The sequence below is a fragment of the Sminthopsis crassicaudata genome, chromosome 5 (assembly GCF_048593235.1).
Source record: "Sminthopsis crassicaudata isolate SCR6 chromosome 5, ASM4859323v1, whole genome shotgun sequence".
NCBI lineage: Eukaryota > Metazoa > Chordata > Mammalia > Dasyuromorphia > Dasyuridae > Sminthopsis > Sminthopsis crassicaudata.
Genome location: NC_133621.1, coordinates 116,299,566 through 116,314,729, shown reverse-complemented (window position 1 = coordinate 116,314,729; position 15,164 = coordinate 116,299,566). Strand labels below are relative to the sequence as shown.

Below are 15,164 nucleotides of genomic sequence, written 5' to 3'. Positions count from 1 at the left end.
TAGGACCCAATCAGACATAACTTACTCTAGCCCAAATGCTCTGATATACTTGTTGTTCTTCCTATACAAATAGCATCTTCAAATCCCATGTCTTCATTACATCCCTGTGTTTGTAATGTATTTTCACTTCTGCCTCCTAACTCTCCTGGTTTTCTTTAAGAAAGCTCAAATTTTATTTTATTCAGGCTTCCATTTCTCTGACTTTTAGTGTTTTTCCTCCTCTTTATATGTAACTTGTATGTATACAGTTATGTACCCATTAGAATATGAGGTCCTTGAGGACAGAAACAATATCCTTTCTTTGTATACTCAGTGTTAAGTACAGTGCCTGGCATTATAGTAAGTGCTTCACAAATGCTTATAAACTGAACACTTCTTTGTTCAAGCCAAAAGTGACCCTTTTCTCTTTGACCATCCCAAGCTACCATGCTTGATTTCTTACATGACCTGATCCTTTTTTTAATTTATATTTTAAGGCAGCTAAGTGGCTTAGTGGATAGAACAGTGAGTCTGGGATCAAAAAGACCCAAATTCAAATTTGACTTCCACCACTAATCAGATGGATGACTCTGTTTGCTATAATACACTGGAGAAGGAAATGGTAAACCACTCTGGTATCTTTGACAAGAAAACCCCATATGAGGTCACAAAGAGTCAAGCAATAGTTGAACAATAATAACAAAAAATTATAATATTTATATAGATATCTTATCCTCTTACTAGACTAAGTTTCTTATGTTCAAGGAATATGACTTTTTCATCTTGTATGCTCAGGGTCTAGAATAGTGGGGGATGTACAAAGAAGATACTTAATATTTGTTGAATCAAATTTAAATGTATATTTTACCCCTACTGGTAGGATAAAGAATATTAAGTAGAATTAACTGTCATTTACTGAACAATTCTCATCTCTTCTTGTTCCATACTTATGACCCATAGTACTTAGTCCAACATGTTTTAATGGACTTTTAAATGATCTGAAAATAATATAAGTGTTTAAAAATAAGAAACTAAACACAGAAAATAATTTAAATGATTCATTCATGCATGACCTTTTTCTGTTAGAAAAGTGACTTGCAACTTAAGCATTCTGTCAGCTTATCTGTCTTAAGAGTCTGTGATGACTGATTCTATTGCTAAATATAGATGTAGGAAGAATGACTGTAGCAACTTATAGACCTATGGTGCATCAGGCAAATTTTAATTTGCTGTCAAACCAAAGGTTTGATTCACTGATTACTGAATGCCATCATCCCCTGGTATCATGTTTAAAAATCTACATTTATATTGTTTTTCATTGGGGTTTCAAAGATTGGTTTTCATTGCTACTTCCTAGAGATTATGTAGCATTGCCACTTGCTGACTTCAGCACCTTGCCTGTCCCAAGCCTGAGCAGTTTACAAGTCTCTGGCTATTTCAATGTGGAGGGTGGCAGAAGGAAGGCTCTCCCCTAGCAAGGTGATCACAAGCAGGGATGGAAACCTAAGTGCAGGCTTGCTAACAAGAGAAAGTCTTAGAATAGGGTAGGAGGAGTAAGCTATGAGAGGATTCTGCATTAGGACTCTTTCACAGCAGGTGGCAAGATTCATGCCCAGAGTTATATGGTTTCTAAGAAGTGCATATTCAAAAGCACCATAGATAATTATGAATTGGAAATTTTAAAGGCCATTTTCCCCCTTTCAATTAGTTTTTCCCCCAGCCAATATAATAATGATGACTTATATTTTCATAGATCTTACGAGACATCATTATGTGTCTTCATTACAAAATGAGATAATATTTGTAAAGATTTTAACTGGTACATAGTAGATACTTTTAAAAAGTTTGTTTCCTCCCTTTTACAATTGTTATATAGCAGTTTTCTTAAAAGAAACTGATTTACAAAGAGATTTGAATGACTTGTGCAGGCCTTTTTTCGCCCTCTTTCTTCCCTTTATCTCCCCCTTCAGTATGGCCCTGTGATGTCACTGATATATAACATATTACAGATTTGGAAACCCAATCCATCAATGCAGTTCAGAAATTCACCTGTAAGTTTCAAAAATTGCTTAGGTATGTCCTGTCCATAGTGACACAACTAAGATACATAAGAGGAGGCACCTGAACCAGCTCTTTCTGATTCTAAGGTCAGCTCTTTATGTATTACCTCATGTTGCCTCTCTTCCATAGTAATGAACCTAAGCCATGCTCAGATTAAAATCTCCTGATTTTAAATGATATAACTTTTCTCTCAGTTAGTTAATAAACATTTATTAAGCACCTACGATATGCCAAGCAGTGTGCTAATATACCATTCTCAGTTCAATCAGTTGCAATTTAGCAATCTAAATTGTAGGTAAGGAAAAACATCAATAGATTTGGGGTGGAAGGGAAGTTCCCTTTTCCCTCATTATTGTTCAGACATCTTTTTCTATTATCTGCTCCTTCACCTCTATCTCGAATCTCTTTAGAGAAGGGAAAGCTCATATTATTAAAATGAGAATTCCTTGAGTTTGGGGATTGTGTTTTCGCATCTGTGTGTTCAATGCCTTGAATGGTATCTTACACATATTAAGTATTTAATAAATCCTTGTTGACTGAATGAGTGACCAAAGCAAACATCCAGAACACTGCACAGACACCTTTGATACTGAACCATCCAGTCTTCTCCAATTGTTCAATATCCCCACTTTCTCACTATTCTTTGATATCTTCCAATTTTCCAGTTAAATATAACCATGCTAATGAATTCCTCTTCCTTAAAATAAAACATAACAAATAAACAAACAAAAAAACATTTATTGGAACATTCCCATTAACTACATCTTCCTCTGCTTGAAGTAGCATCTCTTAAAACTGGAAGCATATTTAGAGCATATTTAGCTCCTTTCTCCTACTTTCCTCAGTGCCTCAACTGGGCAGGAACTTCCTCAATATTTTTTTTTCTTTTCACATTTCCATTCTGTTGCCAACTCTTGACATTTTGACCGCAGGACATTTCTCATATCAATCACCTTCTCTGTACTCACACACATGCCAGCCTGGTGTAAAAGCTTGTTATTGTACTTCAGAATTATTGCAATGGCTTCTTCTTTGCTTTAAATCTCTCCCTATTCTACTTTTCTATTCAGCTGATAAAGTGATCTTCCTAAAGCTTAAGGTCTGACCAGGTTCCATGCCTTCTCTCCACTTTCTCCACTTAATAAATGGTAGTGTCTTTTTATTTACATGCAGGATCAAATTTAAAATACTCTGGTTAGCATTTAAAGAGTTTCAGAACCTGGCCTCTTTGTACCTTTGCAACCTGTATTCCCTTTAATTTAGTATAATTTCTAACTACAGAGGCATTACAATCTCCCAGATTTCTTGCTTTTTCACTGGCTGCCCATATTTGTAATTTTTCCATCTTCATCTTTGCCACTTGGTTTCCTTTAAGCTTTAATTTAGCTGCAGCAAAAGGCCTTTCTTTAACTTTCCCATTAGCTTCCCTCCCAACTAGCACTTTCCCTCTGAGATATTTTTCCATTTATATTATATAAATAGTATATGTACATTGTTGTTTATATGTTTTCTCCTCTCCAGAATGTCAGGTCCTTCAGGGAAGGGACTATGTTCTTGCTTTCCTCTGGATCCTTAGTGCTTTGGAGAGTGCCTAATACATCTTAATAAATGTTTGTTGATGGCAGCATTGACTCTTTAGGCACATTATATTCATTGAAATACTTATCTCCTCTGTTAGGATGTAAATTCCTAGTAATTATTCTTTCATTTATTGCAGATGAAATATATATTGAATATATATATATATTGAAAATGTATAGACACATATACATATACATGTAATATACACGTACATATATATATACACATATATGTTACAGAGTAGCAAGTATGAATACATTTTCATCTTGGAAATGTACAGAAAGGTATATAGGATATATTTTCAAATATTGATTTTCTTTTTCCTCTTAAGAGCTAGGAAACAAAATAAGATTTTATAAGGTGGCAGAGGTGGAGGTATTTTTTTAGTCCATCAAGGTCAAAAGCTTCTCCATGCTGCCTACGTAGGAAGGAAATGATTTTGTTCTTCCAAAGAACCCCTCCAATCACACAAAAAGCTGCTTAGGCAGTAGATAAAACTTGAGGTGGAGCTTTAAACCTTCCTAATAACCAGCACTAGCAATCCCAAGCCTCACTAAATTTTCTGTTTCCCTCAATGAGCAGAATGTAGTTAGTTGGCAGGAATAGAATATGCTTGCATTTTTTCCCATCGTTGCTATTTCTATCATCATAAATAAGAATCAATAGGCCATTTTAACTAGCATATGCTCACAACCATTTAGCACTTGAGTGTCAACTATGTACTCCCTTAGCAATAAGGTCCTTGCCCGCTGGGCTCACAATCTAAATTCAAAAGACAAACAAGGCACATAAAAATGGAAGAAGATGGTATATTTTTGGTGGGGGAAGGAGAAGACTGAAGGGAAAAGAAGAGTCCTAGTAAATTGTACAGGTGACTCAGAACTCATATTTAAAGAAAAGAAGGCAGAATCTATATGAAAGTTGAAGGGAGCCCACCCTGAAAGGCTCATCAACACATCATCAGGGCTAACCCCTTGGGCAAGTACTGCCAGAGCTCTCAACCAGGAAATTCCAGAGAGTGACGCTATGATGGGCTGGATAGAGTTCCAAATTGCCTTGGCTTAGCTAGGGAAAGACACCAGTTAAAGGAAAAAAGTTTAAATCTATCTTTAAGAAAATTGCTGAAGAGAATCAGTTTGAAGCTAGAATCTGGCCTCTACATGCTCAATGCTGAAAATGGATTAATCCAAGGGGAAGATGGGAGGCAAAAGGAATGGTTGGTTATGATTTGTATACAATGTGAAGATAGAGGGGACAGAGGATTTGCATATGAAGGAGAATTCTCAAGGGATATGTGTCTATAGTTGGCATACAAAATGAGGGAGAATGCAGAAGAGTGATGGGCAGAATGATTAGGTAGAGAGTTACAAAATCTCACCCATCATCTCAAAAATCGTAAAGAATGTTTTTCCATCTTTAGGAAGATGAAGGAAACTTTACATAGGATTAAATAATTATCTTTTTCAAATTTATTAAATCTTGATCAATGGAAGAGAAACATTGCTCACTTGGAATTTGGCCTGCACCCTAAAGGTAACAATCATGAGACAAAAATCAAGTCTTTGTTTTACTAAAGAAAGTAAAAACCTTTTGATTTTCAAAAAAAAGTACACCTTGTTTTACAAAAATTCATAGACTTCTGGCTTTAGAAATATGATAAAAAAAGATGTCCCCAAGCTTATGAGAACTGAGCTTTTAACCATGTTAATTTGTCATCCAGACATGGCCCCAAAGGCAGTTCAAGTGTTGGGAGACCAGCATTGCCAAGTGGGAAGTGTTATAAAAATGTTAACATGAATCTTGCTTGTTTTGTTAATGGGGATATAGCAAAGATAAATTAAAGATACTCCAATCTCAAAAACTTCTCCTAAGGCTGTCAAAACCGTCATAAAACCTGAAGTCAAATTTGAATTAGACATCTATTCATAGATACATTTCTAGTAAAGCAGGAATGAGGCTGTTGGAGGCAAAAATCAATGCTGAATTATACATGGACACTTTTAACTGCCCTATAATCTTCATTCTCCTAAGCATTTTAATCAATAGTATGTAGGTGACCTTATTTCCTAACTAAAAATGAAAACATAAGCTATAAGTGATGGCAATTGAGGACACAAACACTGTCTAGCTTCGGCTGTGGAAGTTTTCTCAACAAAAATAATAAAAATAATAATAAAAGCCATCACTAACAATCAAAACAATAACAAAATCAGGTGTGCATTTCTTTGATAAATTCCATTCTCAAAATTATTTCAGGAACTACCATAATGGAATTTGCATGAAAATCTGCCTCTTGATGCAATTAACCTTAGGGGTATATCTGGTCTAGCATGTCAAATCAACACCCTTTTTTGTTCTCCACTGAAATAGCATTTGGCACGTTGATACAATTTTGACAATAGACAAACACATGGATGGAATTCAGAATCCATGAAAATTCAATAGTTTGATTCCACATTCACAGGTGACATATTTATTCGGTATACCCACAGCCACTGCCATTAAGGGTACATGTCCCCATATAACTTAAGGAGGGGAGTTGTGGAGAGTAGGAGTAGATATGATTTGAATTCAGACAGGTGATGATTCTAAGATAACCAGTTGAGTTTATATAACCACTTTGGAAAAATTATTTGTAATATAGCCAGACATTTGATTGAAATCAACCATCTCTTTCCTCACTCTTTCCAAACCAAATCATTAGGAATACATAAACTCAGAATATGAAAAAAAAATAATTTGAAAATTGCTAAGCATCACTATTAGCCTGATGTTTATCTTTGGAGACTATTGCAAAATTTAACAAGAGATCAAACATAGAAAGTTGTTTTTTGTTTTTTTTTTAACTCTTTCAGCTCATGCTAAATCCCCTAAAAACAACAAATCCATTACTTTCCACCATTCCCCAATTGAAAGTTTGTACTCTAATCTAGCTAATCTCATTATTATGAACAAAGGCCATTCTCATTTTGGTCTTTGGTGTATTATTGTATGGAAAGTTCTTTCCCCTCCAAACTCTACCCATTCTTCAAGGATTAACCATGCTTTCACTTCTCTTGTAAAATTTTTCTTAACTCTTCAAGATTACCCATCTCTCTTCCCTAAATAATCCTTTGTCTTAACTTTAACTGAATTGCAAGCTTCTTATAGACAAAAGTCACGTTTTTAAAAGAAATTTTTTTTAAATCATTCATATTATTTAGGATAGTGCTGAACATATAAACACACTCAATTACCCAGCACTACTTGATTGCCTAATATAAGTTCAACTCTGTGGAAGATTCTCTATGGAACAAAGTAGAAAAATAGCAAAGTTAACAAATAATAATTTAACATCTGGCTCTTTGAAAATCAAAAAAATATCCCTAACACTTTTAAATTTAATCTTCATTATTTAGATTTTCTCTTTCTTTTAAAACATTTTTATTTAAAGTTTTGAGTTCCAAATTTTATCCTTCTCTCCTTCCCTCTTTTCACCTCCTCCCCTCTGACAAATTAAACAATCAGATATAGGTTATACATCTATCATTTTCTTAATTCTGGAAAATCAACAAAATTTCAAGCACTAATTTGTAGACATTCCCACTTTTTCAGGTGTAAATGTTCATACAGAATATTTAAAAATCAGCTCTCAAGAGCTTGAACTAGCTAGGTTCAGCTTACTCATGAATAAGGCACCATTCATTTTTATAATGAGCTTTTCATTTCATATCAATAATGGTTTCAAATAAAATACTCAAGTATCCAACCTGTGCATTTCTTGATATGACTATTCCTTTTTCCATGTGATCCTAATTTGCATCCAAAATTCTCCTCCCAAAATTCAGCAAACCATACATTCCTTCGATTATTGGCAAGAGTCCGGCTTCTAAAATATCGGTCAAATCCTATAATGTATAAGAAAGAAATAATTTAAAAATTATTATATTAGAAATTATTATTTCTAGAATAATATCAAATTAAATTCATAATCAAAACAGAATTATATATCCTTGTGGATCTCTGGGTCATATAAGTTATGACTACTTTTTGCTAAGGACAAGTCCTGACTGTTACTTTGGGTAAATCAGTCTCAGTTTCCCAAGAAAATATTTGTGACTATATATTGAAGAGAAGGTATGACCTGCATTTGAAAGAATATCTCCATTGGCAATTCCTTATACAAATTAAATTATAATTCCAAATCCAAACCATCCTAATGAAATAAAATACACAAAAAGTAAAAAGATAAACAGTGAGACAAATAGCACCATCATCCCTCCCTGAAATAACTGACTTTAAAACAAGCACAAAGTTAGGAGGGACACAGCAAACTTTTAAATCATCATATTAGTGCTAATATTGAGTCATATTTTCCAGATAATATGACAAACTGAATTTTGCTAAATAATAGGCATTACCCTGCTGAGATCATCAATCAAAAGAGTGATCCTAAGGCTGAGGATTTCTGAAACCATCTTAGGGCATAGAGAAGATAAGTAGAAGTGGGCCGAACTTTAGGGTCCAGTCCCAAGGTATTTAGACCTTCCCCCAGGCCACTTGTATATTAGGCTAATCCTACATCCCACTTTCCTTTCTTAAACAAATAAAAATAATTGAATGATTAAAATAACAATACTCTGCTATTCATGCATGTAAATCAGCATAGTCCCAGGAGCAGCAAAGGTGGGGAAGGACTTTACTCAAACTTAAAAAATAAATTACAGCAAGTAAATGATACAGTGGATAAAGTTCTAGGCCTGGAGTCAGGAAGGCTCATCTTCCTAAATTCAGATCTGGCCTCTGACACTATCTGTGTGTACTTGGGGAACAAGTCATTTAACCCTGTTTGCCTCAATTTTCCAACTGTTAAATGAACTGGAGAAGGAAATGACAAAGCACACCAGTAGCTTTGCCAAGAAAACCCCAAATGGAGTCACAGAGTCAGACATGACTGAAAAATAACAGAACAAAAAAGAACCAAGGAAAACACTGGAGTTTGTTAGTTCCCTTCTTTACCCCCCCCCCAAATCATCTATAATAATCTACAATTCAGAATGAATTACTATTTCGGAATTCAGTGCAACCTATTATATTGCTTGAACAATTTCTATATTTTAAAAAAGTGGGTGCAAATCATAAACCTTCAGAACTACAGGTGACCTTAGAAATTATTAAAGCAACATCTTCATTGTCTAGAGGAAAGGAAGTGACTTGATAGAGGTAATGTAGAAAATAGCAGAGCTAGGAATAGATACCCTATGTAAGATGTTAACAAATAAGAGAACCAAAGAAGAAGCTTAAGTAAGTAAAAACAATGAATATTTCAAGATCTAAAAATAGTAATCTGCAACTGCCATCTGACTCCTAACCCAATGTTCTCATCAAAATACCATGCTATCTCCAAAATGAAACCAAATGGTTCATCATTCCCTAACTATAATCAAGCTTTTCCAAGATTCTCCTTCCTATCTGTTCCTTTCCACTAACCTTGGGAATGAAAGTATTAATTAAAAGGGAGGAAATTGGGGAATAGGGAAAAAGAAAAAGATATAATAATGGGAAAGGGAAATGGGGGAAGGGAAGTGAAGAGAAGAGAAAAGAATAGAAAAAGGAATGGGAAAAAATGCAAAGAAGAAAGAAAAAAAAAAAGCAGGATAAAGCTCTCAGAAATTCTCAGGAATGCTTTGTATGCTTGCCCAGGAAAAGAAGGTAACAAGGATTATTAATTACTATACAAAAAATAGAAGAAAAGCATCTTCCCTCCCATTCCTGGCTTCAAAGAAGTTGACAGTGGGGAGTGTTTGTTGTCCATACCCAGCTCCCATTTCAAAGCAAATGAAAAAAATCTCCCATTTCAGATTTCCAGAAATGTTCCTCTTTCTACCATTCCGGAAGGCTTATAATGTTCAATCACAATTTATGAAAACATCTCTGAAGCTCAAAGTGGAGAATGGTCTTCTTGCTCATATCCATACATGTATTTTACCTGGTTAACAAACTGGTCAATCAGTACAATGGATCTAGCTATTCACTATGCATATTCATACAACCAAAGTGAATTATTATAAATCTCTTCATTCCAATTTTAATATTGTACTTTATCCAACTGAGCTTTGATTCCGTTAACTGAACATATCCACTTATTGGTCTCAGTCATTACAATGTGTCCTTCTTACCATCAATTGAAGCTCTTTTGGGTAGAATAGTTACAGCCCCTTCAGCAATTTCTTCTTGTTGATAGACAGGTGATATTTTTGAGCCCCAACTATCTGAGCCAATCCAGAGGAAATGCCCACTTTGATTTACTTTTTTGGCAGCTTCCAATATTCGCCTATAGGAATGAAAATAAATAAAACCAACAGTGTTTAGCAAGAAATTCAACAAACACAAGCCCTAGAACACTAAACAGATTAAGTTCTACATAGTTGGTAGGTCACCATTACACAATTGGTCAATTAATTATTTTAACTATCTAAATCATATCTCCTTAAGGAAATAGAATTGACTTCAATTCCACCATATGGTAATTAGTTTTATTATAAAGCTCATTTGTATCCTTCACTCTATTATCCATATTTGTTTCTTCTCTTTTAATTTCTAGGTTTTAACAGAAGCTTGAGCCTTAGGAGCAGGATAGCTATGAGGACTCAGTAGTTCAGATTTCAGTCTTTTCTGTAACCATAAAGCCTTTTTCTTTACATGTTTTAAATTTCTAAAGTTTTACAATACATATGAACAAATCAGAATAAAGAATGTAGGTCACCAGATCTGATAGTCCACAGAGAAAAAAAAAAAAAGAGAGAGAGAGAGAGAAGTACCTGATGTCATCCTCATTGGCAAACATGATCACTGCCCTAGCATTAGGTGTTTCCAATAAACGTTTGATGATTTTGTCAAATTCTCCAGGCCTTGGTTCACGGGGGATTTTTTGTGACTGAGCAATACAAACACCACCTGCAAAGGGAGAGGGGGAAAAAAGAGGGCAATGATGATATGCTGATGTTTTTTTAATTAACTCTGTGATTTTCAAAGAACCATTGAGGACAGTTTTTAAAAGCATGATTCTGCGAAGGGAATTTTACTTCTTTAAAATCTGTCTCACCTGTAGGAAGCAGTCTTGTTTAAGTGATACCTAATTCTTGCTTCAGATGAAAATTATACCAATTATGTAGCTGTACAACAGTCCCATAATCTTTTTTTCCCTAAAATAGCGAGTTATTTTTCCTTGATACAGGTGGAAAAATGTTGCATGAAAGAAATTTGAGGAAAGTTTAGTAATAGAAGGAAACTAGCAGTTTGTTTTAACTAATTAAGTGTCATGGGCAAGGCTTATTGATAAGATGGCTGTAACACAAAATCCCTCCTTTAATTTTGAAATTAACTTTTACCCTTCAATGGACAAAACATATAATAAATCCTATCCATTCTATGGTCAATACTGGTCAGAGTGGTATTCCTCCAAGGGGTCTGTTAAGCAGAAAGTCAGTAACAGATAACCTTGGACTTGACTATGTTCTTTTAATATAAAGCCATTGTATCTAGACATATTTTATAAGATTTTATTCATCCAAGTAGCAAAGAAAGATGCTGCTAGGTGGCTCAACAAATATAGTTCTGGCTTAGAATGAGAAAGATTCATCTTTGTGAGTTCAAATCTGACCTCAGACACTTACTAGCTATAGGACTCTGGGCAAGTCACTTAACACTATTTACCTCGATTTCATCATCTGTAAAATAATCTGGAAAGGGAAATGGCAAATAGCTCCAGTGTCTTTGCCAAAAACAAAACAAAACAAACACAAATGGGATTATGAATAGCCAGACACAGCTACAAATAACTGAATAAAAGTAAAGAAAGATCCTCTTAAATTAGAAGATGAAGGAAAAAGAAGAAAAGAAGGAGAAGTATTTTACTTCTTTCTAACTTTCCATGATCTTTCCATCAAACAGAGAAGGATTGAAAGCTGGAAGAAGTCTTAGAAGTCATATGGTTTGATTTTTTTTTTTTTTGGCTCATTTTGTAGTCATAGTTGTGAAAAATTAAGTGATTTGCCTAAGGGAAGGAAATGAGAAAGGCCAGATACAACCTAGATCCTTTGAGTACTTAATGTGGTCCTCTTGCTACTATATGATAATTTACTCTTTTTACACCATGGAGTAATATTGCAGCTCATTGAGAGAACCAGAGAGAGAGACAATGGGAAACTTCAGATCAATACATTAATGCAACTAGTACATTGTCTATAATAGTCATTATTTAGTATGGTAGAATGAAAACTTTATGGATTCAAGATGATTTAACATTTAACTTTCCCTATAATCTTGGCCAAGTTTTTTAATCTTTGGTGGTAAATGAGGGTCATTTACATTCCCTTTCTAACTCTTAATCTATAATCTGTGCTTCTATGGACTGAAAGAGTTAATCAGGTTGAGGAGCTAAAATAAACTGAAAATCAAATACCATCTGTAATATTCAGGAAATATGTTGGCTTCTAAAAGAAATCATTCCAAAAATTTCTACCACAACCTACTTGTAGGTTAGTTACTATCTTAATTCTTGCATAAAAAATCAGGAAATTAAGTACTAAGGAAAATACATCATGTAACTATAAAACCTGACACTAGAATTGTAACCTTCTCCTGGGAACAATGCACTGGCCTTTTCAAATTATTATTGAAGACTTAATTAAATTGCCTTAATTACTTAAGCATCCTTTTGAAGACCTATTCTGTCCTGAATAGCATTTTGAAACCACTAATCACTGCACAGTCAGGACTTCCTAGCAAAATATCTGAAGGCCTGAAAAAAAAAAAGTTCTACTGACAGCTTTAAGCAAGGTAGACAGGCAATGTAGACAGAGATGTCTAGCCTTGAATTATCTGGGTTGGGTATTTATCCTGCTTGAATACATCACAGAATTGCTCATCCCTCTGCTTCACCTTGTCTATGTCAGCCTGGTCTGCATTTATTTTTCTGGAGGAGAAGTTATATAATTATGGGTATTTTATTAAGACATAGCCTGTATTTAACTTTTCAGAGGAAAAGAAGGAGGAATTTGGGATTCCATTCCAGGCCTTGACACTGATTCATAATGTGTATTTATACATGTCCCCAATAGTCCATCACTTCATTCATAGGATTCATGCATTCCACTGAACAAATATTTTTAAGCCCTTATTAAAGGCAGCTAGATAGCACAATGTATAGAGTGTTCTACTTAGTCACTTAACTCTATTTGCCTTAGTTTTCTCATCAATAAAGTGGATTGAATAAGTTTGGAGAAGGAAAACAGCAAACCACACCAGGATCTTTGCCCAAGTCAAATCACAAATCACAAAGACATGACTGAAACAACTGAGAAACACATGTGGAAAAACTGAGCTAGGCATTCTGGGAAATAATGACAAGTCTAACAGACTAATTTTTCTACTTCTCAGAAACAACTAATTAATTAGAGACATACATGCACAATGATAGCAGTTAAACAACAGTCCAAGAGAATAATATAAATTGTATGACAAAATAGTACATATTTGAGTGTTATAATGCAAAATGAGTAATCCACAATCAGTCAGCAAGTATAGATTAGTTACCTACTATATAATAAACATATGCTAGGCCCTGAGGGTACAAATAAAAAAGGAACATATCCTTGTCCTCATGGATTTACATTCTAATGAATAGTAGTGGGGGAAATACAACCCATTCACAGATAAGGAAAAATTGGGCATATATGAAAAATACACCATGATGCTAATAGAAATGACTAAAGAAATCAATAAAGACCTTTAAAGAAGCTTCCTCTTGAATTGAGCCTTGAAAGGAATCAGAGATACAAAACAATGGAAAAGATTTGTGATCTTTGAACAGGTGTGCCCTGGTGCAAATGAACAAGTATTAAATTCCAAGAGAGCAGAAGAAATGAGTACTTCTTAGGGGAGAGAGATGATTATGGGCTTAAGTGATCAGAGATATTATGATTTTTTAATCATAATTCAGAAGTGTATATATGGCTCCAAATATCCTGATTGACTAAATTTATAACCAAATTGTCTGAATTAACACTAATTTTAAAACATATGTATCTATACATATACAAAAACAATTAATTTCAATGTTGCTGCCTTTCCCTTCTCCCAGAACTAATGTAAAAATGTTTTTTGTTTGTCATATTTGTTGCTCTGGCAGACTTTCACATTGTCCTATAGTACATTTAATAGGTAGAGCTTGAACCCAAGAACTGCTGAATCCAAGACTAGTTCTTTACCTGTTAGACTAAATTATCCTGTCACTTACAAATTTGAGCAATATCTTTTCAGCCATAAGGAAAAATTCCTGGATTTACTACAAGATTAGTTAGTGGATTAAAAAGCAGAACAAAATAACTACAAAGGTTAAGAAAACCTCAGAGGACTAGCTGCTCATAAACAGAATTGAGACTTCTGTAAAGAGAATACTCATAATGAAGTTCCAAGGGATTAATTTAATCATCTGAGGTTTCCCTAAGTTTTATGGATAACTTAGAACATGGGAAGCCTCATTACTGTATCAAAGTTTTCAATATCTAGCCAAGACCACCTACAAAGCTGTGCTTTCATCACTCTTACCCCTCATCCTCCCCAAAAACGGCTTTGTTGCTGCCATAGAAATGGGCACCAATAGTATTCTTTTTTTAACCAAAGCCTATGATTCAGTGTGCCACATAAGCTAAAACTCATCTGTGCCTCCCTTTCTGCCTCCCCATAACTGGAAAGTCATAAGGAAGAACAAAATAATTCAACTCCTATCCTCTGATCTGCTGCTAATAGCAGTGGTGGGACAGGTGCCATAAACATACTTAAATGGCTTAGATCGATGAATCCCAGGTTTGAGCTACATGGCCATTTCAGGAATTCACAATTTGGACTGCTTACCATCCTTCAAATCAATACACCTCTTAAAATCCAAGATCTGAGAAGTCACATTTGCAAAACTCACTCTACATGAAGGATAGAAAATTTAAATCAAAGTCATCCCATCTTTCAGGGCAAAAAATAGAACACTACAAAAGAGTAATTACTTTGTGAGGTAATGTAAATAATTACTTGTCAGCCTTTATAAAAGGTACACAAGAACATAGACCTAAAGCTAAAAGGGACCTCACAAGCCATCAAAGACAATTCTCATTTTACAATTGAAGAAACTGAGGTCTTGTGAAATTAAATGATTTGAATCGCAAAGAAAGAAGTACCAAAAATTGGACTGGGACCCAATATTTCTGACTTTAGAGCTATTATAGGTTTGCTCTTTTTTCATTTTCCTTTTTTTTTTTTTTTCTTCCTCCCTTTTTTTGAGGCAATAGGGTTAAGTGAATTGCTCAAATTAGCTGAATTTGAACTCAGATCCTCCTGACTCTGGGAGGAATCAGGGTTATGGTTGGAGCTAGTACTATATCCCACTGCACCGCCAAGCTGCCCTCCTATTGTTCTTTCCAATGTATTGTGCTGCCATGATTCAAGGGAAATGAGCACTAGGGATTTTGTCTACTACTACTACAGAAACGGTTGCTGATGATCTTCAA

At 34.6% G+C, this 15,164-nt stretch overlaps 1 protein-coding gene across 3 annotated transcripts in view; it reads right to left on the bottom strand.

The window, feature by feature from the left end:
- The window catches only part of GRM8 (glutamate metabotropic receptor 8), a 953,266-nt gene that overhangs the window by 509,358 nt on the left and 428,744 nt on the right, over window positions 1-15,164 (bottom strand). For all 3 annotated transcript variants that reach the window (XM_074268051.1, XM_074268050.1, XM_074268052.1), the window contains exons 4-6: window positions 10,422-10,557; window positions 9,780-9,934; window positions 7,371-7,508 (exon numbers count right to left, since the gene is read on the bottom strand). In XM_074268051.1, the coding sequence (XP_074124152.1) occupies window positions 7,371-7,508; window positions 9,780-9,934; window positions 10,422-10,557 (429 nt within the window). The remainder of the gene's footprint in view (window positions 1-7,370; window positions 7,509-9,779; window positions 9,935-10,421; window positions 10,558-15,164) is intronic.